The 25,230-nt window shown below is 44.3% G+C and overlaps 1 protein-coding gene across 5 annotated transcripts in view; it reads left to right on the top strand.

Annotated features, from left to right (window-relative positions):
- FAP (fibroblast activation protein alpha) overlaps positions 1–25,230 on the top strand; it is a 60,208-nt gene that overhangs the window by 17,477 nt on the left and 17,501 nt on the right. For all 5 annotated transcript variants that reach the window (XM_081006480.1, XM_081006482.1, XM_081006481.1 and 2 more), the window contains 12 exons: positions 818–870; positions 2,576–2,648; positions 6,531–6,651; positions 7,920–8,074; positions 9,702–9,805; positions 10,727–10,862; positions 15,842–15,886; positions 16,579–16,683; positions 16,788–16,858; positions 18,318–18,371; positions 18,532–18,653; positions 22,840–22,887. In XM_081006480.1, coding sequence (XP_080862606.1) covers positions 818–870; positions 2,576–2,648; positions 6,531–6,651; positions 7,920–8,074; positions 9,702–9,805; positions 10,727–10,862; positions 15,842–15,886; positions 16,579–16,683; positions 16,788–16,858; positions 18,318–18,371; positions 18,532–18,653; positions 22,840–22,887 — 1,087 coding nt within the window. The remainder of the gene's footprint in view (positions 1–817; positions 871–2,575; positions 2,649–6,530; positions 6,652–7,919; positions 8,075–9,701; positions 9,806–10,726; positions 10,863–15,841; positions 15,887–16,578; positions 16,684–16,787; positions 16,859–18,317; positions 18,372–18,531; positions 18,654–22,839; positions 22,888–25,230) is intronic.

Genomic DNA, 25,230 nt, shown 5'->3' with positions numbered 1-25,230 from the left:
CCAAATCTGCTCCATAGGTTTCAGAGAAATTCGTGGAACAGTCTTGGGGAGGGGGTGCAGGGGAAGAAGATGAGGGAAGCTTCATTGGGAAGCAGAAGTTACAAAGCACTACTTTAGATACAAACCAGGATTTATTCCTTAGCTTACAATCACCCCTTCTTCCCACCACCAATGAATCAGAAGTGGCGGTGATGGGGAGTGGAATTCCTCTTGTGATTCTTCTGTATAAGCAAGCATCTCCTAATTCTGCTGACAAAAGGATCCTTTTGCAATAAACCAGTAGGTGCACTTTTCTCTGTTGTCAGAGAAATTTCCCAGTGGTCCAAGGCAAACACACTTGTGTGATAAGGGCTGAGATGAAGGAGAACATTCTGAACTCTCTCCACATAGAGACACCATGGTTTTTCAAGGGGAGGGGAGGCAGCGTCAATCAAGAAGCCCCATCCTACTCTGCTTTCGTTCCCATTAGCAGTTAGGGAGAGTGGTCATTTTAGGAATTGCTATGCAGCTTTTGTAGATTGTGGGCAACTTATTATTTTTACTACACTGAGAAATACATCAAATGTCTAAAAGACCCTTCCCATGTTGCATTCCATGTGTGGAAATATTTCTTAGTGGAATTGAGGAGGCTTTTAGCTCACCTTTAAAAGAGAATCTATATACTGGTGCTAGGGCAGTGCCATTGTGAAGGTTTGCAGAGCTTTCATAAAGGGAAGCTGTCTTCTGCTAAAAACGTGTTGGGAGGAATACTGTATGTTACTATGTTTCGGCTGTAATAATAACTAATCATGTTATGTCTCTGTTCTAACTTTTTCAGCTCTGGAGGTACTCTTATACAGCATCCTATCACATTTATGAACTTGGAAACAGGTAAGACTGAAAAGGTTTTCTTTTATACTGACCCACGAGTCAATCTGTTCTGTGTTTGCTCTTGGTCTTCTATTTGGATTCCTTTAAGGCATGCTTTTTCCTCTTAGGAGAACAGTGATGGCCACCAACTTTGGGGGGCTTTAAAAGACAAAATCAGGGAGGATAAGGCTGTCAATGGCTACCAGACGCAGTGGCTATGCTCTGCCTCCACAGTAATAATAATAATAATAATAATAATAATAATAATAATAATAATTTATTTATACCCCGCCCATCTGGCTGGGTTTCCCCAGCCACTCTGGGCAGCTTCCAACAAAACACTAAAATACAATAACCTATTAAACATTAAAAGCTTCCCTAAACAGGGCTGCCTTCAGATGTCTTCTAAAAGTCTGGTAGTTGTTGTTCTCTTTGACATCTGGTGGGAGGGCGTTCCACAGGGAGGGCACCACTACTGAGAAGGCCCTCTGCCTGGTTCCCTGTAACTTGGCTTCTCTCAGTGAGGGAACCGCCAGAAGGCCCTTGGCGCTGGACCTCAGGGTCCGGGCAGAACGATGGAGGTGGAGACGTTCCTTCAGTTATACTGGTCAGAGATAGCAATGCTTCTGAATTCCTGTTGCTGGAATCCACAGGAAGGGAGAGTGTGTTCTTGTGCTCAGGTCCTGCTTGAGGGCAGTGGTGCCAACTTGGCCCCCAGATTGTGGGTGTCCAGCGAGCGGCACATGTGGTGTGATGTCATGACATCACTTGCGCCATTGTGTGTACATGCTGCTTGGCCTCTGCCCGCCACCACCACTCACTGCCCTTGCCTCCTCTGGCTCTCCAGTGCGGTGGCAACTGGGCCAGGGCCTCTGCCTCTGCCGTGGGGCCTCAATTGGTGCTTGCCGCAGATATGCTTGGGCACCCATAGTGGGAATTTTGTGGGTGCCTAGGTGCCCCAGGCCCCCCTGAGTTGGCGCCTATGCCTGAGGGGTCCTTTATGGTTGACAACTGTGAGAACAAGGAGCTAGACTAGGTCAGCCACTGCTCTCCTTATGTTCTTCTATTAGTTAATGGACACATTGTTTCCAGTGACATTGCTAAATTATCTGCTTCTAAATGGTTATATCCCATGCTGCACATAGCAAATTCTGCTCACGTAATGGGACTTCCCCTTCCTCTCTTCTCCCTGTGTGCCCTCTGGAGCAGATTCTAAAGGTGTGCAAGGAAGGGGAGAGGAAAGTTCTGTTGCACAAGCAGAAGTCTACTGCACTCGCGGAACTCCACCGCAGAATATGACCCAAATACTCTGGGCGTGTGCAGTTTTTAGGCTCCCTTAAATCACAGCACCACCATGACTACAGGAATACAATGGGGCTTGCCTCTGCTGCCCTGATGCTAAACACATTGACTTAGGAATAAGCTCAGTCAAATTGTTGAAAGAGTCAACGTATTATAATGTAAAAAATAACAAAATGAGTATCTGTAACCATGTACATGCCTAGGTGGCTGCCCCCAACTATAACAAGAAATTAAATAAGAAAAGAAGCACCGGTGTTGGTGGGCTCCATTGTGCCCATGCCCACCTAGGTGCTCACGAGGGTCCTTTTGGTTTGCTGCTGACCCTTCTTTGGGGATTCTTTTGGGGAAGCCAGGGGCTTTAAATGAAATCTGACCTTGAAATACCGAGCTTGCCTTTGCATCTTTCATTTCTTTCCCTTTGCAGTGCTTTTGTCAAAGGACACGAGCTTCCACATGACATTCAGTATATAGCCTGGTCACCTGTTGGACACAAATTGGTCAGTAAGCTCACGAAGTGTGAGAATAACGCTTCTATTTTTATGAGATTCATTTGCCTTTAGTGTTTGCGCAGGGATCGTTTTTGCAGGCCTCCTTATCTCTGCTTATCAGCTGTGCTTTAGAATATTGACTCTTAAAAAGATAAACACTCCACAGCTGCCTGGAACTGTGGGTGCTTTAGCACAGAGCCCTGGTAATTGTTGGACCACTTTGCCTTCTCCGAAAACTAGACAAACCCAAGGTACAGGGACCAGGGTGTTAGGGTCTTTTCATTTGCTATTTACCCAAAGACTGTAGTTTCTGACCCTCTTCTGTCTGCCCAGATGCAAAGAGAGCACTAGTGCCTCACTGCAGTTCATTTCAGTAGCTTCCCCATTCTTGGGGTTCATATTTCTTCTGTACCACCATGACCCATATTTCAAGTTTTGGAGGGGGATTCCGATCATCTTCTTGCTTCTGCGTTCATATCCAAATCAGTCCAAATAAAGTTCATAATTCTATCCAGTCTTATCTTGCTGTTTCCACATCTCATCTTGTTCGTACATGTTTTTCCTTTTTCCTTTATGATCTCTTCTGATAATCTCCTTAAGCAGATAAACACCAATTATATCCTGTGTGGCATTTCTGACTTGTGAGGGTGGGGGATTTCTTGTTTTATCACATAGAGGAAAGAAAGAAAAGTTTTTTTCCCCTCCCCCATCAGTCCCTTTGCCATACCGAGTCTTGGCTGTCTTCTCATGATTGATTCTTATTCTTCCAACTCGTCTTGTTTATCAGAGAACTCTTCAGTTAGCAGTCTTTACTCCCCCTCCTTCCTTGAAATATGTGCATTCGCTTCTTCCTAATTGTCCCTTTTGAAGTTCTTGCAGCTAGCGGCGCGGATCAGAGACGGCGTCCAGGAGCGCCGAGATCCACAGTGGGGCATTCTGCCTAGTGCCCCCATCCCCTCAAATTCAGGGGTGGTATAGGGCACAGCAGGCACGGGCAGCCCCCCCCCACAATCCGGGGGGGGGAGGGAGGCTATTTACTCCCATCACAGCCTCCTAATTACCCCCTGTGGGTCGGAGAGATGTTATTGTCAGCCATCTTCCGATGCGCCCCTAGTGGCCCCTCCCTATTTGTGCCCTATTTCTCCAGGACAATATACAAAATAATAGGGAGGATGAGGCTGTTGGTGGCGATGTTCTCCCTCCCCTATCCATGGCAGAATGCCTCTGAACACTGAATTCCAGCAGCGATCTGGTAGGCTGCTATGAGGACAAAATGCTGGACTAGCTGGACCTTTGGAATGGTTCAAACCTCTGGGTTCTTACAAGATCAGGCGGTGTATGCAGCAAATAATAAATAAATATATGGCCATTGTGTTTTATGCACACAGCAAATCTGTGAGATCAGGTAGGCTTGGAAATATTGACTTGCCCACGGCCACCAGTTGTGCTTTAAGGCTGAGCAAGGACTTGAACCCAGATTTTCCTACTCCACTGGCAGTATTGTATGGACTCAAGCATTGCCCCTCCAGAAGCTGCTGGGCTTCAATTCCCACCTCTGAACAGGTGGTTTTCTGGATGAAACATCGGCTCTGGATCCATTCCAGTCCGGCTTCCGCGCTGGTCATGGGACCGAGACGGCTCTGGTTGCCCTAACAGATGATCTTCGTAGACAGCTGGATCGAGGCGGGTCGGGGCTGCTGATTCTTCTAGATCTGTCAGCAGCTTTCGACATGGTTGATCACAAACTTCTGGACCACCGCCTTGCCGACGTGGGGATCCAGGGCACAGTCCTTCAATGGCTGCGCTCGTTTCTCTATGGTCGGGGACAGAGGGTGGCGCTTGGGGGGGAATTGTCATCGCGCCACTCCTTGGTGTGTGGAGTACCTCAGGGTGCGATACTCTCCCCGATGCTTTTCAACATCTTTATGCGCCCCCTCGCCCAGCTTGTTCGGAGCTTTGGGCTGGGTTGCCATCAGTATGCCGATGACACCCAACTCTATCTGTTGATGGATGGCCATCCTGACTCGGCCCCAGACACACTGACCAGATGTTTGGAAGCTGTGGCTGGATGGTTACGTGGGAGCCGGTTGAAGTTAAATCCTTCGAAGACAGAGGTCCTGTGGCTGGGACGGGGCGATATGGGATTGGGGGGGCAACTCCCATCTCTTGCGGGGGCGCAATTAGTGCCAGCACCGTCCGTTAAGAGTTTGGGTGTAATCTTCGACACCTCCCTTTCCATGGAGGCGCAGATTGCAGCTATAACAAAGGCGGCATTTTTCCATCTCCGCCAAGCTAAGCAGTTGGCTCCTTACCTCTCTCGCCCTGACCTAGCCACTGTGATCCACACGACGGTCACCTCCAGACTGGATTATTGTAACTCGCTCTACGTGGGGCTACCCTTGAGACTGACCCAGAAACTCCAGCGGGTGCAGAATGCTGCAGCAAGACTCCTTACGAGGTCTTCGCTGCGAGATCACATTCACCCGGTGCTATACCAGCTGCACTGGCTCCCGCTGGAGTACAGGATCAGGTTTAAGGTGCTGGTTTTAACCTTTAAAGCCCTATACGGCCTAGGACCCTCGTACCTATGGGACCGCCTCTCCTGGTATGCTCCACAGAGAAACTTACGGTCTTCAAATAAAAACATCTTGAAGGTCCCAGGCCACAGAGAAGTTAGGCTGGCCTCAACTAGAGCCAGGGCTTTTTCGGCAGTGGCTCCGATCTGGTGGAACACTCTGTCACAAGAGACCAGGGCCCTGCGGGACTTGACATCTTTCCGCAGGGCCTGCAAGACAGAGCTCTTCCACCAGGCCTTTGGCCAGGGCACAGCCTGACTCCCTCCCTCGGCAATCTTCGCGGAGCTCTGGCCCAATGGTTGCCAGTGGCTTGAATTAACTAATTTTATAATGAATGATTTTAGTGTTGTTTATGCTGTACTTTTGTACTGTTTTATTGTTGTTAGCCGCCCTGAGCCCGGCTTCGGCTGGGGAGGGCGGGATATAAATAAAATTTATTATTATTATTATTATTTCCAATTGTTTAAAAATGTTTTAAATATGCTTTTGTTTTATCTTTCCGCTCTGTTGTCTTACCACTTAGGTGTTTGCTGCCCTGGGCTTCTGTGAGAGGAAGGGCAGGAAATAAAGTTGAATAGTAGGGTGGTATCCATTGCTACTCAGAGGAGACCCATTGAAAATAACGGACATGGCCAACTTGGGTGCATTCATTTAAATAGGCCTATGCTGAGTAAAACTTAGCTGGATACAACCATTCTTATTTATCATCCCCAGCCAGCATAGTCACTAGTTAGGGATGGTCGAATCTGCAGTCCAGCAATAGGTTCTTCATTGCATGACATGGATCAGATCTCCAAATACTTGTGTGTGAGTGAAAAGGGCCCCATTCACACAGGAGAGATATACCGTATTTTTCGCTCTATAAGACGCACCAGACCACAAGTCGTACCTAATTTTTGGAGGAGGAAAACAAGAAAAAAAATATTCCGAATCTCAGAAGCCAGAACAACAAGAGGGATCGCTGCGCAGCGAAAGCAGCAATCCCTCTTGCTGTTTTGGCTTCTGGGATAGCTGCGCAGCCTGCATTTGCTCCATAAGACGCACACACATTTCCCCTTACTTTTTAGGAGGGAAAAAGTGAGTCTTATAGAGCAAAAAATACGGTAATTTTATCCTCAACTTGTCAGCCTCTAGCCACACTGAGCATTACTGCAAAGGATTTTCCTTGCAGCCTAGGGGAGTGAAAACTTGCACACCCTCTGTTGTGTAGAAACATAAGTGCCTTCTGCTCTTTGCATCTAATTCCCTGTTTAGATGTGCTACTGTCCTCAATAGCTTTGACTGCATAAAATGATTTTGGGTTTTTTCTTCCCAGGTTTATGTGTATCAGAATAATATCTATTTGAAACAAGGCCCCAGAGAACCTGCTGTTCAAATAACTACAAATGGTTATTGGAATGAAATATTTAATGGAATCCCTGACTGGGTCTACGAAGGTAAACATCAACCTGAAATCAATATTATTGCCATGTGAGGCAAGAGTTGGGCAGCAAAAAGATGTGATGAGCAGCAGCCAAAAGTTGTTCATAGTGCTGTGTTTGTGTAGAAGGCTCATATTTCTCATAAGGAGTCCCTTCCTCAAAACTGCAAAAAGCTAACTGCTAACTACAAGCCAGCATGGTTATTCACCATCATAATTTACTATTTGTCAACAGCTTTGCTCAACGTCTTACAGAAATAACATGCATTCTCACTGTGGTTTCCTAACATCCCGTATCTTGCTTTTTCACATCCTGCCACATATTTCTTTAGGGTAGGGTGGGAGGATATTTCCTTGTTAGTTTCTGCTAGGTTTTAGACCTACCCACTTTTGTACGTTCCTCAGATATCTGTCATAAAACTATCTGTCCAACTTAAGAACTAGTATCGTGTTTATCTGTAATATTAGGACACAATTTCTTCTAATTTGGCTTCTGAAGCACTCCACTGATAAAAGAGACTCTGGCTTGTGGGCTAATAAGGCCCACCAAGCCTCGTCATTTGGTTCGCTTGGCCATTTCAGCCAATATTACCTGTACCCTTCAGTCAAAATTACTCATGTTCTTTATCTCAAGAGTATTTAACATCTATGAATATTTTACATTCTTTGAATTGTCATTCTTGTTGCTCTTATATGTACATCAAGAATTAGAAACAAAAGGCTCCTGCTCACGTTGCTTGCCAACCGCATCTATCTCCTGACTTCATGCAAATCCAATGGGGACTGCATGATGACTGCCTTGCATTTTTATGTATATAGGAAGAAAAAAATATAACCCATACTGTTAACTAACATTCACACACATTTAGCTCTGCAATGTTCTTGGACATAGTTACATTTATTTAGGTGAATAACTAGGGCCTCCCAAACAGGGAACCCTCATAACATAGATCCATCACTGCCAATAAGGCTGGAATAATGCTATGCTTTGTTGCACTAGACTAGCTTAGCAATAGGTATGCCCCATCCTCTCCCCTTCCCTTTTAAACTAGCCATGGCATTTATCCAGGAAAAAATGAGGACAAATCTGTACAGCAGAAACAATGTCTCACGTGTCATTCAAGTTGCAGGCTTACCTCTGGGACAGAGCTGCCTTGCTTGTTTGATGCATAGCAGCTTATCAGATAAATGGGTGCTATGTACACTGGTGTCCTTACAAGATAAAGGTAGCTCATGATCCTCTTTTGTAGTAGAATAACATATATTTAACATGATTTCTCTTAGAGGAAATGCTTGCTGTAAAATATGCACTGTGGTGGTCTCCAAATGCAAAGAATGTGGCATACCTACAGTTTAATGATACTGGAATACCAGTTATTGAATATTCATATTATGGTGAAGATCAATATCCTAGAAAAATAAAGATACCATATCCAAAGGTATGTTTGGGGTTTTGTTGTTTGCTTTGCTTGGCTCTGTTGAATAAGATCTGATCATATTTCAGCGTAGAAATGCTTGGATTTCTAAGGTTTAATTGCTGGATTTTAATGCCTATTATTAAACTAACTATTGGGTTAAGCATTGTATATTTTGATGATGACATAATAAAGGGCCTGGTCCATCGTTTTACCTTTACCATTGGACATACTCAGCCCTTGTCAGGCATCAGGGAATCTGATCCCTACACAGTAGGCTGCCAGGAACAGATAGACGAGGAAAGTCTTAACAATGTCTTTTATTCAATATTCACAGAGATGCTGCCTCTTTGAGTAATGGCATTGTTCCAAGTAATCTCCACACACACCCCAATTGTCAACAGCACCACCTACCTTACGGTAGCCACTTAGGGTGATTTGTCTCCAAGCCCTTTGCTCTCCTACTTTCAATGCTCGCTGGGTTCTGGGAGAAGGAGGGTCTGGAAAGCTTTCTAGTGATAACATGTCAGCCAGCTGCTCTAGCTCTGCCTCCCCTGCCTCCTCCTCTCTCATTATTTCCCAGCTCTGCCCGTCATCTGTCTCTAAGCTGTGACCTCTCGCAAATCACTGTTGTCAATCTATACTGTCTTCCTCTTCTCTGGAAGGTTCAGGCTGGGTAGGTGGGCTCCACCTTTCCTCCTCTGTCCAGTCCCTGACATCCCTTCTGGTAGCATAACTCTCCATGTCCAGGATGGCTGCTGACAGAAAAGGATAGAGACTGGTCGTAAAAGGTTCTTCTGCATGCAGTGAGAGGAGGGGAAGAGGCAGCTAAAGACTGGATCCTTCCCTTCAGTATTTTGAAAGGGAAGTCAAAGTTGAGCCAGCTAGCCTGGAGAGCTACTGTAAGAACTTCACCACAGCTGTGGGTTGCTTCCAGGGAGAAGCCTATTGTGTGGGCAATTCATTTGTGGATGGCAGTTGTGTTGTGGTGAGAGCACAAATGCAACACGTGAATGTGTAAAGTGTGATTCATGGCATGCCTGGGATATTGCTATTTTAAAAAACTGATTTATTATATTGTATCTTTGTATTTACGTTTCCCGTGGTCTTAATGTATTTTCTTTTGTATTAATACAAATCTTGGCCAAATAGCAGTATAGAAGTAAAACATATGATGATGATGAAATATATTATAATCTATTTGCTCAGTGCCTACTGTGAACTTTCTTTCCGTAAAGGAACAGGGCTCACATGTATGCTAGCTTTTCTCAAACTTGGGTTCCCATATGTTGTTGGACTACAACTCCCATCATCCCTAATTAGTAGGACCAGTAGTCAGGGGGGATGGGATTTGTAGTCAAGTCCACTTATCCCCTTTTGGGGTGGGGTGGCATTGCAGGATGGCCAGAGCTCTCTCCCCCCCCCCCCCCATGATGCAGAGCTGGGGCACCGGGGGCTACTCTTGCTGGAGTGCGAACTTTGGCTCACACTCCCACCTTGAAATCCAGCTGTGTGCCAGCCTGCCAAATTGGCCAATGGCGGGCTGGCACAGAGGTCAGACCTTCTTGGGAGTGGGCCTGGGGGGAGCAATCAGGCTTCCCTCCATTCCCTGGAGATTATTTTGAACCTGATTATATGTTTTCCTTTGAAGGCTGGGGCTAAAAATCCTACCGTCAGAGTGTTTGTTGTTGATGCTACTTATCCTGAAGCTTTAGGCCCTAAGGAAGTACCAGCTCCAGCAGCGATAGCATCAAGGTAGTATTTTGTGAAACTGATATTTTCTTCTCCATTTCTTTTCTTTTAGCAATAGAATTTTTATTTTAAACAGTTTGACCCTGGGCTCCCCACCACTACCGCCCCTTGCAGATCTGTTCTATGGAAATAGTGTAGATGTTTGCTTTTCATTTTCCACTGCCATCGAAAAACTGCTGGTGATATCCTACTAAGTCAAAAACCCACTGGAATTGATGAACTTATGTTCCCTTTCCCTTTGATTTTAATGGGTCTACTCTGAGGAAGACAAATGTTCGACATTACTCCGACAGGCATAGGGAACATGGGCATAGCAAGGAGGGGCAGCTGTCCCCTTCACCATCAAGTCAATAAATAAAAATACTGAACTAAAAGTAGAAATTGTAGAAAGATTTGGGCAGATTTTTCTGAGCATTTGGGGTCAAAAGAAAGCAATTTAAAACAACTGTTGTCAAGACATTTCATTCCGAATCTGGTAGACAAAGCCAGACAGAGGATGATGACAGGTGCGGGTCCTGTCCCCCCCCCCCCCACATAAATCCTGGCTATGCCCATGGTGGGGAACCTTGGGCCAGGAGCTTGCATGAGGCCCTCCAAACCTCTGTCTGGCCCTCAGGTCTTTCCTTAGACCATACACTCCTCTCAGCCACATCCCCTCTCCCCACGCCACACCCTTCAACATACCCTCCTCAAGTGTTTTGACCTCGCTAGAATGTGTTCTTGAACACTGAGAATGCTTCCCCTTAGTCTGGCTGGAGGATCTGTAACTGTGGGATGTGTAAGTGTGGCCTTGAAAGGTTGCCCAAGTCGGAATGCAGTCCTTGGTTTGAAAGAGGTCTGGCTTGTCACGGATGTCTTATTGAACACACCATGCTGACCCCTCTCATAGTAAACAGCCCCTTTCTCTCCCCTCTTCTTTTCCAGCGATCACTATGTCACTTGGATTACTTGGGTGAGAGACAACCGAATCTGCGTGCAGTGGCTGAAAAGGATCCAGAACTTTTCTGTGTCAGCCATCTGCGACTACAATGACCGCTCCAGGTCCTGGGACTGCCCACAGGTACTGTTTCCCACCAAGCTAGTATTTTGATAGAAGACTTGCAGAAGTAGCTTCTGTTACCCACTGGTGAGCATTCATGGTCAATGTATTACTTTTGTGCAAAAGTGTGTGCGGGGGAGGGCACCCAGCCTTTATTGGGTCCCAAGCCCCGCCCACCTGGCCCGGCCGGATTGGCCAGGATTCAAATCAACAGGTGGCGGGAAAGCCTGCCCATCTCCAGCGGCTGGCCTGGGAATTCCCCAATGGCCGACTGCCTAGCCCCAGCATTACTCCTGAGGGGAAGGAGCCGGACATGATGGGCCACAACAGCCGCCCACCCTGTCACCAGGTAAGCAGCCAGTCATATTCCTTTTGTGCAAAAGTGGGGGGAAGGGAAAAGTTTTCCAAACACTGGGTTGGACCCCATGCTCTTGTGATTGGGGCTTTGCGAACAGACAGTTCCCACTAATTGCTAGGGGCGATTTTCAGCAATTTCTCCTGAAGCCCAAGGAAGGGCGGTAACTCACTGACAAGTTCCGGGTTCAGTCCCTGGCATCACCAGGGAAGACTAGGAAAGACTTAGTGCCTGAAACCCAGGAGAGTCACTGCCAGTCTGAGCTAGATGAACCCTCGCTCCGACTCAGGGCTCATCCATACCGTGGTTTCATGTGGGTAGGAAGCTTCTGGGATCTCCAGTAATTCTTCGTTGTCCATATTACATTCTCCAAATCGCAGCTTTCCCACACTTTCCCCTCCCCCATTCCAGATTTTCTTCTGTAAAGGTAAAGGTACCCCTGACCATTGGGTCCAGTCGCGAATGACTCTGGGGTTGCAGTGCCCATCTCACTCTAAAGGCCGAGGGAGCCGGCGTTTGTCCACAGACAGCTTCCGGGTCATGTGACCAGCATGACTAAGTCGCTTCTGGCGAAACCAGAGCAGCGCACAGAAACACCGTTTACCTTCCCGCTGGAGTGGTACCTATTTATCTATTTGCATTTTGACGTGCTTACGAACTGATAGGTGGGCAGGAGTTCTTCTGTAAGGGATACCCTAAAAAGGAGTATCTACCACTGACTTACAGGCAGGGCTGTTTTCAGCCAGAATGGCACCATTGCCATTATAAGAGAACACGGGAAGCCTTCATGGTGAGTTTTGGCACCTCTTTTTCTGGAAAAATAGCACTGCCTAAGGGCTATGGCCCTGCCCTTATATTCTTACACCTACTAATGGGGTTACTGTACTTGAATTCTCTTTGTCTTGTTCATACCATCATTGGCAGTGGCCCTGCTGATCTACACAGAACACAGAGTCAGGTTTCAGACTGCCAAATTATGCTCACTGGACTTGGAACCAGCATCGTGGCAATGTCAGGTCCAAACTCCAGGATAATTGCACTTCTCAGCATGTCCTTGCCTGATGAGAGTCACTGCTGAAACCCCCGCCACGTTCTGTTTATCAAGTGCTTTTTACCATATCAATCTGTGCACCAATGGTTAGTTAACAGGAGTGCGAGCAGATGGGAGAACTCCATTAAGCAATGTTTGCTGAAAAGATCTCTAGGGGAATATATTTCCATCTCTTACTTTGTTTTCCGATTAAACCGGAAGTAATAATGCGTAAGAAATGTGGACTACTTCATATACTGGAAGATAATAAAAATGCAGTGGGAAAACAGTGTGAGGAGATACAGTGCTGCAAACTCAGAGCTGTGCGCTGAACTTCATGTTTATGTTCAGCAAATATGTCCCAATGAATAAAAATTAAATGCAGGCAAGAATTTGTGCGGTCAGCCAGAAATGCCCACCAAACTCAACTTTTTGAACGTGAAATAGAAGTTAAATTGGGATCACTTATAGAAATTAAAACATGGACATGATTCTGTTCGCCCCCCGCACTTGAATTAAACGGTAGCTATGCCTAATTGTATACAGGGCCAGAGGCACCTAGTTAATGGAAGGTGTTCTGCAGGAAAATGCATCAGAGGAAGACGCAATATGTTAATCTGCTTGCCCCATTATGCTTTCCAACTATCAATCATGTAAGCAATGTTTTCAACTATCTTGCTAATATGCTTGGGAGAAACCTCTGGAAACAGACTGTACTCCTTTGCCAAGAAACTCTCTGTGTTGTGTGTTTGTGTGTGTGTTATTTTAACATAGTTTCCATGCAGGAGGTGAAAAACCCTCTACTTGCTTCCTTTCTGGATTCATATTTGCAGTATTTCCATACACCACACTCTGTCAGGGACTGGGCAGAGGAGGGGGAGGAATGGTGGATACTGCCTCCTCAGCCTGAACCTTCCAGAGAAGAAGGAGACAGTACAGATTTACAGCAGGAGTTTGTGTGTCGAGGACCCGCCACCCGCATGGAGATAAATAAGACACAAGGACACATGTATTTTGGGTTAATGGGCTAAAATAAGGCCACAACTTTATTGGCTACAGCATGTGAGAGGCATTGGCATTGGATCAAACAATCTATACCTGACCCCACCCCGCTCAGTGGGGTCAATCGAGGGTTAACAGCCAATGGGAGGAGCTTGTTGATGCAAATGCAACTGAAAGCTTCCCCAGACGTCATCAGGGGTCATGCCATGGCCCTAGCCACCAGCAGGGCATCGGACGGGATCCACGACCGCCGGATTTCTTTAACGGAATACCCAAACAAGGGGAGGGGTAGGTGATGGCCACAATCTTCCCTCCAACACACCACACATATTCCAATGCCTAACCGCCAATACTCAATAAGTTGTGATGATTTGCTACAAGGTAGGCGAAAACCAAGAGGCTGGTGCCAATTTGCCAAATGGATAAAATTCCTACTTGGGCAACCAAGGCAACCAACCGAAGCCCATAGCAAGGTCAACAGAAACATAGAAATGACCTAAAGGGAAGGAGGGCAGGTGATCTGAAGAAAACAGGTTCCAGTGCTGCCACAGCCGCTTAAGCGCGGCTAAACCCTGTCCACGAGCCAGCCCTATTGGCTGGCTAATAGGCTTGGCGTGGCACCTGGGAGAAGGCTGACGCAGGGGGCCGAATACGCTCTCTTGCTGATGCAGGAGTCGGTTCCCGCTCACAACTCCTCCCCTCTGGAAGGAGGAAAGGTCTTGCGAAAGGTCCCAGCTCAGAGGCTGCAGAGGATAGAAGCTGGGAAATATTGGGAGAGGAAGAAGAAGAAGCACCAGGGGAGAGACAGCTGACAGACTCAATGTCTTTAGAAAGCATTCCAGACCCTCCCCCTCCCAGAACCCGGCAGGCATTGAAAGTAGGAGAACAGAAAGCTCAGAGGCAGAAAGCACAGATCAGCCAATGTAGGGATGGTGCATAATAGGAGAGACAGAGGGGGTGTGACTTTACTCGGAGCAATGCCATTAGAGGCACCTTTTCTAGGCCTCTCTCTGTGAATATTGAATAAAAGACTTGGTAAGAACTCTCCTTGTTTATCTAATTCTTGGCTGCCTACCGTGGCAGATTCCCTGAAGCCTGACACTATCTGTCCAATGAATTTGATGAGGCATTGGGCCTCTGGTGGCCCCCCATGTTAGAATCCCTCTTATCTACCTCCAATTTATTTCTGTTTGTGCACAAGAAAGAATAGGTAGACTCACTGCCAGAAAAGGACAGCGACACAAGTGTGGTGGTATCCTTCCAATGAGTGTTGGCGATCACCACCGTTATGTAATTGCCCACAATTGGCTCAGTGTTGCAAAGCATTGTGGGCAATTATAATTTTGGCCACCCAAAACTCATCAGAGCATTGTTAAAGGGGCTCCAGGGCACTGGTGGATCCTTGGCAACTCCTTGAGAGTAGCACCTGCTGGCACCCACTTTGACTGTTTTTTTTATTTCTCTTATGTGATGTAAATGCAAACAAACAGCTCTAGCTAGTGGACATAAAACTGGGGGGTTCCTTCCCCTCTTAATAAAATGATTGACAGAATTGGGTGTTCAGGATAATTACAATAGTTGAACCTATTGATAGTACAATAGTTGACAGAGAAGTCATAACTCTGCTACTGAGCTGCAACATGGTGGATTTTTAAAAATGGAAAATAATTCCTTCAGAGAGCAAATGTACTGAAAACATTCCACAGGGATCCAGACTGTGGAAAAAATGTTTCATCAACAGCATTTAAATAAATCTAAGAGAAAATAAACATGTTATGTATATGTATAAATGAGTTGTATGCAACACTCAGCCGTAGCCTACTATTACTTCATTTTCATATTGCAATTAGAGTGCTAAACATTTGAGCCATACATTAATTTTGGCAGGTCACTGAGCACTTTGAAGTGATTCATAAGCCAATGTTTAAACACACTAAAAGACTTTTAGAATATCAGCGTGTAATTGTATTGATCTGTAATAGCACACCATCAGGTTTTATACATAACATTCCAATCAAACAGTTGAACGAAGCTGGAAGAAACAATCAGAGAACCATGGGGATGTTTTGGAGATGCCTTCAAAAATGAACAGTACCTATTGCTCAGCAGGGGCAAGTTGTTGGTGGTGTTGTGTCTAAAAAAAAAAGTTCCACAAGACTAAAGCAGAACTAGGGATGTCAGGGAATTCAGACAGGAACAGAAACTGCCAATGTTCACTTATTCATCTCATGTTCAACGAATTGTTGTTCCTTTTGGTCTGCAAATGATACACAATTGATTGCTTTTCTTTCCCAATCTGCATTGTGTTTCCTTTGCTCTGAAATGAAACTCAACCTTTGCGCTGAAAAGAATGGTGTGGAGTAATGTAATTCATTGTCTTAAATGCCACCACGTTTGGACAGTGAGACGAATAATGCAGGTTGGTTTTTTTCTGGAAGCCGGTAAAAAGGATGTCTCCATTTCTCCACTGCAGGGAGACTGTTAACACCAAGGAAAATGACTAAACCACTGCTTGTTTTACAGGGTCCAGACTGAAAATTGTACTCCTTTAAATGAAGTTCTTTCACTTATGCCACACATCCTCACACAGTTGCCTTTGTTCTTATTTTGCAGAAGCAGCAACATATAGAAGAAAGTCACACAGGATGGGCTGGTGGAGTACGATTTTTATTATCTTTACACTTCTGATTTTGTTGAAATATTGTAACAGTGCAATCCTAGCAATGTCTATTTTGAAGAACATCCCGTTGAATTCAATGGATCTTCCGCCCAGTTAAGTTGGGTTAGGATTGTAGCCTTGTTTCCTATCTGCGCAGAAGACTTTTGCTTTTCACAGTTATTAATCCATGCACTTAACACAAATTTCATTCCAACTCAAAAACTGTTTTTGTTTACTTGTAACAAGCACAGATGGTCTTTTAAATGGAAATGAAACATCTTGGGGAGGGGGGAAAGTAGAAGTCGAAGAAGAACGGAGGATGTATTTGCATATTGCAGCTATATGAAAATATAAATTCTCAGCGTAATAATGGTACAATTCTCATGTTCACATATGCGGTTTCTCATTTGTATTTACTTCTTCTTACCATAAAGCACTTCTAAAGGGACCAAGTGAATTTCCCCATTGATCATATTAGATTATACTTTTTGTCATTGGCATAACAAGAATAAAGGCAACCAACTACACCCTAAACAATGTGCTCACACATTTTGCTTTTAAGTAAAAATAACCTAATATGAACAAGGACCACTTATTCCATGCAGTTTTACCTGACTGAAAAGGTATTCGCTTCTTTGTCATCTACAGTTGATTTTATTTTGTTTCTGTTTGTTTTGTTTTTTTGCCTCAGTTCTTTGTTTCAGCACCTTCTTTCACTTCAGACGGCATTTCTTACTACAAAATATTTAGTGACAAGGATGGTTACAAACATATTCATTACGTCAAAGACTCGGTGGTATGTCAAGCAATTTAATTTTCAATTATCACATACTCTGCAGTACAGTTGCCATAAATAAGACACCTGACTTTACATGTATTCCCCCCCCCCTTTTTTTTTAGGAAAAAGCTGTCCAAATCACTAGTGGGAAGTGGGAGGCCATATACATTTACAGAGTCACAGATGACGCCATGTAAGCATTCTTCCAAGAACAGAGGGTTGGTTATGTCACCTGTCAATGGAAATTTACGTTCAATGCAAGAATGATTTTCTCCCTCAGACAAATAGCAGAACCCCATGTTGAGAGGTCGGGCATCTGCAAGGGCTTTTCCAGATGACAAGACAAAATGGATTCCCCATTACGGTTATTGTCTGGAAAGCTCATGATGTTGGGTTGAACCTGTGCTTCAAGGGCAGACAGACTGCTTTTCTTAGGCATGTCACTAGAGGTATCTAATAATGTAACCAGGGAGATAGCCACATTTTATATGTTGCTTAAATAGTATTGGTGTTTAATGATGATGATGATGATGATGATGATATTTTATATGCCACCCATTTATATTCCCCAGCCACTCTGCTTCCAGCAAATTAAAACATCAAACACAGTAAAACACCCAACTTCAAAATGTTCCCTGTACAGGGCTGCCTTCAGACGTCTTCTAAAAGTCAGATAGTTGTTTTATCTTTTTGACATCTGACAGGAGGCTGTTCCACAGGGCAGGCGCCACTACCGAGAAGGTCTTCAGTATATTATATATTCTGGCACATCACAAACCTTTTGGTTCCAATTCAACGGTGAGGTCACACAGCTTCTGAGACTTAATGCATACAGGAGCAGTTACAAAAGCAGCAGTCCATTTTTCAGGAGGAGAAAATGGAACGGGAATAAATCTACTCCACCCCACATTCCTCCTCTCTGACTGGGGCAGGGGAGCAGCCTGTGAGCATAAAACCTATTAGGTGCCTAGTTCCTAATTCAAGTAGAGATATGTCCATAGAATCCTATTGACCGGAGGGGGGCATATGGCCCCTAATTCTGTCAGAGCACCTGACTTTTAAAAATCAAATATCCTCTTTGTCTAGTCTAACTCTCAGAATAATTTCAGTTCTGTGCATACTTACCTCTGAGAAACGCCCCACTGAATACATTGTGGTGTGCTTCTGGCTACAGGACTGCACTAACAATGACACAGACCTGTAACATAACATTCCTGCCTCTGAACAATCTTAGCTATACATTTTTTTTAAAAAAGTTGACTGCAATACTTGAAGTGTAGCACAATTATCCCAAAAAAGTTTTAATATCACATATGTGTATATGGACATATTAGCCTTGATCCAGGTATTTTGCTATCAGTAGGCTCGAGGGAACTTGCAGAAGTACAGCAAATCTTTAGGAAAACACCTTAAGGGGAAGAACCCCTTATAACAGCCTACTGAGGACTGAGCGTGCTCCGTGGTCACGGAATGCTGACATGCTGTTGGGAAAGGGGGAATGGCTAGCTTGTTGGAACCCTGACCAGGAGCGCTGCACGCTGCAACATTTTGCTGTAGGTTCTACTTGTTGAATGTCTAATGGCAACCAACACTTCATGATCTCCTTGCTCTGTTAAAGCATGCTTTATTTAACAACATACATTGCCTTTCAGATTCTATTCAAGCAACGAATTTGAAGGCTATCCAGGAAGAAGAAATATTTACAAGTAAGTCATCATCAAACATTTTGCACTGTTGTTCGTTTGGTTTCTGAGACATGCCCAGTAAGTTATTTCCGAACACTGTGTTACAGTTTCCATGCCTGCTTCTGCATTCTAGATCGAGGCTGAAGTTTTGCTTTTGTTTTTAAATTCTGCTGTTTTACAGAATTAACAGAAGAAATCCCGGGACAAGACAGTGCATTACTTGTTATTTAAGAAAAGAAAGATGCCAGTACTATGCAGCAAGTTTCAGTTACAATGCCAACTATTATGCTTTGCTCTGTTACGGTATGTGAAATGTGTGGAACTATTACATCCTCATTGTTCTCTCAGGAACCCATCAGGTATTTCTGCTTCAAAGCACCTTATTAATAAATGGAACATTACAGGTGCCGTTATATGTGCACTTAACTGAGTAAAAGCCCCAGGGAGCAAAAGAACACTTATTTCAGTGTGAATTTGCACAGGGCTTCATAATTAATTACATTTATTGCAAACCTTTCCTCAGGTTGGCACACATGGGTCTCAAACAAGCCCCATTTTTTATCCTCACAACAGTCCTGTGAGGTTAACCAAGTTCAAAGAATGTAATTGGCCCAGTGAGCTTTATGGCCAAGTGGGAATTTGAGTAAGTCCTGGTTGAATTCAATAGGGCTTAATCTCAGGGGAGTTAGGACTGCAGCCTTTGTCTAACACTACCATGCCGGCTCTCCATGCTTTGAAGAGATCTAGAAGATTTTGAACTAGAATATTCCAAGCTTTGAATTAGGATATTGTGTGCCTTTAGATCTCAGTTCTGCCATGAAATCCTTAGGTAGCCATTTTTTGTCTCAATCCTGCCCCCCGCCCCTTGTAATTTTGAAGATAATATTACTGGCCTACTTTACAAGGTTGTTGTAATGATTGCAGCTGAATGCTCAAAAGCACTCTATAAATGGTTGCGGTGTTGATGGGAAGTTGTAACACTGAAATCAATTCTGCATTTTCAAACTTAAAGCACAGTTGGGAATGAAATTGCTTCCTAACTTTGTTCACAAATTCTGAATATCAGTAACTGATCCACAAAGTTGGTGCTAGATCCATTTTCTAAGCGTTACATAACCCAATTCTAGGCAAGTTTATTTGGCTGTAGGTCCCATCAAGTTCAGTGGGACTTAATCACCCAAATAAGTGTAGCTGGCCCTGCCATTAGGCAAAGGGAGGCACTCACCTCAGGCAGCAGATACTAGACGGCAGGGACCACCAATAAACCACTGTGTGTATGTACCTTCTAAGCCAGGCATAGGCAAACTCAGCCCTCCAGATGTTTTGAGACTACAATTCCCATCATCCCTGACGACTGGTCCTGTTAGCTAGGGATGATGGGAGATGTTGTCCCAAAACACCTGGAGGGCCGAGTTTGCCTATGCCTGTTCTAAGCGATCCTGTATCCTTTAGATGTGATGGAGGATGCTTCCACATCACCAGTGTTGCAGTAAGTTTCAACTCCCAGTCTGGTCAGTTTCCATGCATGGAATGGGAGCGGGGCACCATCTTGTTGTTTGCCTCAAAATGTAGCAAAATGCCTTGAGCCAGCCCCACGAGAAAGTGTGCATAAAACAGCAACCTGAATCCTTGTGGGGGTAGAATGTTTTGGGTGGGGGCAGTAGACTGAGGTCTGCTAACCAACACTGCAACTTTGTTGGCACAAGGGACTTCTGAGTATGCAACCGAACCGCCCCATCCTCTTCTGTCCCCTTAAGCAGCCCCTCACAGTGCATGACCTCCAGATTGGCTCCAGAGTGTTGGAGAGCCTTCCAGAACAGATTCTGGGGGACACAGGGAGGACAGAGAGAAGTCCCATTGCTGTACCAGTGAACCTCTGCTGGTGCAGCAATGCATACAAATCTGAGAACTGGTTGAACGCCCCACTTCCCCTGAAATTCTACAGACCCTGAGATATGAGGCAACATGTCATTGTCTTCTCCTTCTTTGTTAGAACCTAGCCTGCTCTCACCTTTCAGAGTTTCAGTATGCTTCTTGTGTGGAATCTTGTCTCCACGCTTTGCATTGGGAAGGAGTGGGGCAGCTTATAATGACAGCAGTATATAATTTTTTTCATAAATGGTTCTGTTAACAGCCTAAATTACTAGTAGGAAAATTTAAGATCATGCATATAAGGGCTAGAACAATCTAATTCATTACATGGTTGTTTAAACTGTAAAAGCTTGGAGGTTTGACCTCCAAGGCACTGTAATTCACTTTCAGTCCTCCTAACCAGAGAAGGCAGAAACAAATTGCCGACACGAAAGAAGGCTGTAGCCTTCTATTATTTTAATGAGTAGCTCTTGGCATGTCAAGTTTTAAGTTCTTATGAGCCATGTGATGTTTTATTTGATGGAGTCGGCGAAGGGGGAAAGATCCATCCAGAGGGTTTCTGTGTTAATTTCTGAAATAAGCTCAACCAGGTTTGCTCTCATGGAACCGTATCCAAAAGCATCACAAAGTCTAACCAAAATGACTCATTTGGTGTTTAATGAAGCGTAGAGATCAAGCGTTAAGTAGTAGATCTGGATGTGTACAGGTTGATGGATGAGTACGGAACACATGAAACTGCTCACAAGGCAGAAATATCGCCATGACGGTAGCCATGGGATCATGCTAAGGAGAAAATAGCTACTCCGATCAGTGTTTTATGATCTGGACCGGATGCTCAAGCGTGCAAATAATAGAGTTCCCCCCTTGCTAAGCAAAGAACCAAACATAACAAAATGATAATGCCTTTCAATCATCCTTGCCAAGGATGTTATCGCACAGGAAATGTGCTCACCTTGAGAAATGAGTTCCGACAACTTCTCCGGATCCTTTTGTGCATGGGTAATTTGGGGCACAGCTTATGTAACTATTAGCTGGGCATCACTTCATCTGTGAGAGCAAAGAGATTCTCTGAAATATGTAAAGGTTAACATTTCTTTGTTTCCCCAGCAGCGCTTCTGGCACAGGTGCCGTTTATGCCAACATGACACCGAACATAGTTATTCAGCCACTCTTGCTATGCGCTGAGCTATCGTTTAATACCAATAGCAAACATGGCATTTACACGGTTAAAGTCAGAGGCAGGATCCTGGTTTGGAGGTGCCTATGATTTAAAGGTTGAATGAAATAAGAGGGGGAGAAGTGGGGGGGGGAAGGATTGTCAACAAATATGTTTGCAGGACGCCTTTGTGTGAGAACGCAAGTGAGGAAATGGTCATTTCAGGGCCCAGTAGAGTTGTATGATGTCAGCACTGTGAATTTGGCATTGGAGCCGCAGGGAGATGAGGAAGGAGAATGTAACTCTTCCCCTCCACACATAGTCCTGTCAAAAAATCTTCTCTTTCCAAAGCTGCAATCATCAGGAGGGATAGCAATGGAGGTTGTGGTCCTAATGAAAATTGAAGCCGTGTGTGTGTGTGTGTGTGTGTGATTTTTGTCAGGACCACATGGGGTTAAATCCCCCCCCCCCCCAGCTCACTTATATAAAGAGCAGCTGCAGGGAAGTCCAAAGACCACAGGGAGAGAGATAGAGAGATGATAGATAGATAGATAGATAGATAGATAGATAGATAGATAGATAGATAGATGATAGATAGATAGATAGATAGATATAGATGATAGATAGATAGATAGATAGATAGATAGATAGATAGATAGATAGATAGAGTTTAGGTTCACATTTTGGCTCTGGAGCCTCACTAGAGAAGAGCCGTACTGATACCCTTATACCAGTATCTTAACTTCTACATCTTCTTTTACTGTTTGTCCTTTCTCCCATCCCTGGAGAAGCCTAGAAATCGTAGTTTGCAAAGTGCTAAGAAAGAATGCTAGGAACCATTTCACTCCTGGGAACTAATAAATAAAATAAACAAACCTTTATTGTCACTACACCACCTGTGTGCAGTGAAATTAAACGAACCCCCACACCCCACATACGTTCGCACTCTGTGTGCTTGTCGGAAATCAATTGCACCACAATTTTTCCCCATGCAGCAGGACATCTTCCTCCTTCTGTTGCTTCCTACAGCTCCCTACACACACACACACACACACACACACACACACACACACACACAGTCAGAACAGATTTCAAAAGAGTTACTGAAGATTGCAGGACCCTCCAGAATGCATGCAATATAGCTGGATGTGGCAGGAAGGAAGAATTGATTAACGTTGCCGTGTGTGTGTGTGTGTGTGTGTGTGTGTGTGTGTAAATATAAGTGCTTTCTGCTGGTGTACATATAAATACTGCCACCCTAACACCCAAAGCTCTTTAGCATCTTACATATTAATACTGTCTGTGATGAATAAAAGAGGAACATGTTACATGCAAGTATCTAGCCAACAAAATTTGTGCTATTTTCAGAAGTAATAATTCTGGGGTGGTGGGTGGGGTTTTTTTTTGCAGTTCTTGTTTCTTTCAATGTCAATTCTCTTTTTCTTCCAATCCCCATCGCAGGTCCAGGCATTCCCATTTCTACTATTTACGAGAGCAGATATGACAGAGGTATCTTTCACTATGCATGTTTGTGTACCCTGTTGATTGGTTTAAATTTAGATCCACGGTGTACAATTAAAGCACATTTAAAGCAAAGAATCATGGGAACTGTAGTTTACGCATCCCAGAGCAACAAGTCCCAGCACCCTTTAACAAGCAACAGTTCCCAGGATTCTTTAGGGGCAGCCTAAATGTGCTTTTAAACCTACTGAAATCCTATGCACTCTTACCCATGACTAAGTCCCTATTACAATCAAATATAGGAACAGGCTATAAAGCTAAAGATGAAGGCATTTCGAATTTGATCTCAAAGCATTTTTAGTACATTCACAGGCAGAAAATCTGATTAGATACAGTACATGTGCTCTGCCTGTTTTATATACCTGGCTTTTGTTAAGAATTTTTTAAAAAGCATTCATTAAACAAACGTTCTACCCACCTGCCTTCTTTTTCCCTTCACTGTTTATTCTGCTTCAAGTGTTATAGTAATTAACATGATAACATGCAATCAGCATGTGTAGAAACATTTCTTCTGGGCAGAATGAGCACGTGCGTTGATGGGGGATGGCATCGCATGTGCAGACCTTCGCCTATTCATTTCAATAGCATGCATCAGTTCAGTTCAGATATTGAAACAGACATGTGCAGGGTGGGGTGGAAGCTGACCCCGTGATACCATCTCCTTGCATATTTGCTCTACCCAGAACTGATGGCCCATGGTGAAGAAAGGCCAGGGTTTCATACACAGCCAGATATATAAGCAGCCAGTTGTGGATTTTCCAGATACTTTCTACCGGCCATCCGCTTTATTATGGTCATTCGTCTTGTGCATTTTGTCTTTCTCCCTCTTTGAGGATCAGGCTGTACATTAGCCCCTGTTAGAAGACAGGCGGGTGGCCTATTTGCCTGCCTTTAAACTTATTTGCCTGCCTTTAAACTTAGGGGACGCGGGTGGCGCTGTGGGTTAAACCACAGAGCCTAGGGTTTGCCGATCAGAAGGTTGGCGGTTCGAATCCCCACAACGGGGTGAGTTCCCATTGCTCGGTCCCTGCTCCTGTCAACCTAGCAATTCGAAAGCACGTCAAAGTGCAAGTAGATAAATACGTACCGCTCTGGCGGGAAGGTAAATGGCGTTTCTGTGCGCTGCTCTGGTTCGCCAGAAGCGGCTTAGTCATGCTGGCCACATGACCTGGAAGCTGTACGCCGGCTCCCTTGGCCAGTAAAGCGAGATGAGCGCTGCAACCCCAGAGTCGGCCACGACTAGACCTAATGGTCAGGGGTCCCTTTACCTTTACCTTAAACTTATACTAGAAAAATGTAACCTGTGCCATTAATAAAGATAGAGCAACTTGTGCAGCACGTTGGCGATAAATATTCACACAGTTGTTCAAAAATAATTTTACACCATTTATTAAATATGTGAGAAAGACAATTACTTACAAAGTGCCATGAAAACTTACAAACGACCTAAAATAAAGTGAACTTGCAGTATCAGATTTTACTAGGTTCTTACAAATTCTTGATTCAGTTTTTCGTTTTTTCTTGTTTTTTAAATAAGTTCAAGAAGATTCAAGAAAAGGGTAAATTCAGCGTTGTTCCCAGTAGCTGTGAGGTGCTGATGAGGCAGCATACGAAGTAATAAAGAAGGCAGGGTGATTTGTTGGCAGATAGCACACTCCCTGAGCATAGTTTTCTGACACGAGACAACTGAAGAAGGCCATAAAACTGTGCTCAGGGAGTGTGCTATCCACCAACCCCAACAAATCAGCCCCATCGGGGGCGAAACAGCAGCCTCCCAACTGCATGGATTGCTAGGGCAAAATGGGGATAGAACGCTGACACCCTGTCTTCTTCTCACAGCTACCAGGAACAACATTGAACTTACCCTTTTCTTGAATCTTCTTGAACTTGTTTAAAAAACAATTAAAAAAAACAAAAAACTGAGTCAAGAATTTGTAAGAACCTAGTAAAATCTGATGTTTCAAGTTCACTTTATTTTAGTTCGTTTGTAAGTTTTCATGGCACTTTGTAAGTACAGTAATTGTCTCTTTCTCACATATTTGATAAATGGTGTAAAATTATTTTTGAACAACTGTGTGAATATTTGTCGCCAACATGCTGTACGAGTTGCGCTGCCTTTAAACTTATATCAGTCTAAGCATTGCCCTGCCTGCAAAACTAAGTCAGTTGTTAAGTTTTCTGGTATTTCCTGTTCATGATTACGCTGGAAATCTTCTGGTATTTCATGACCAGGAAGTGGTTTCCCTAAGTGCTGGGTAAGGGGGAGAGTTGTGCTGTCAATGTAATCTAGCTGTAACTGTTTTGCTATGTATGTGCTAGCACCGTCTGGTG

Source organism: Podarcis pityusensis (assembly GCF_964106645.2).
Source record: "Podarcis pityusensis genome assembly, chromosome: 1".
Taxonomy (NCBI): Eukaryota; Metazoa; Chordata; class Lepidosauria; order Squamata; family Lacertidae; genus Podarcis; species Podarcis pityusensis.
The sequence above is the reverse complement of the archived record's forward strand: the minus strand, read 5'-3'. Positions and strand labels throughout refer to the sequence as shown.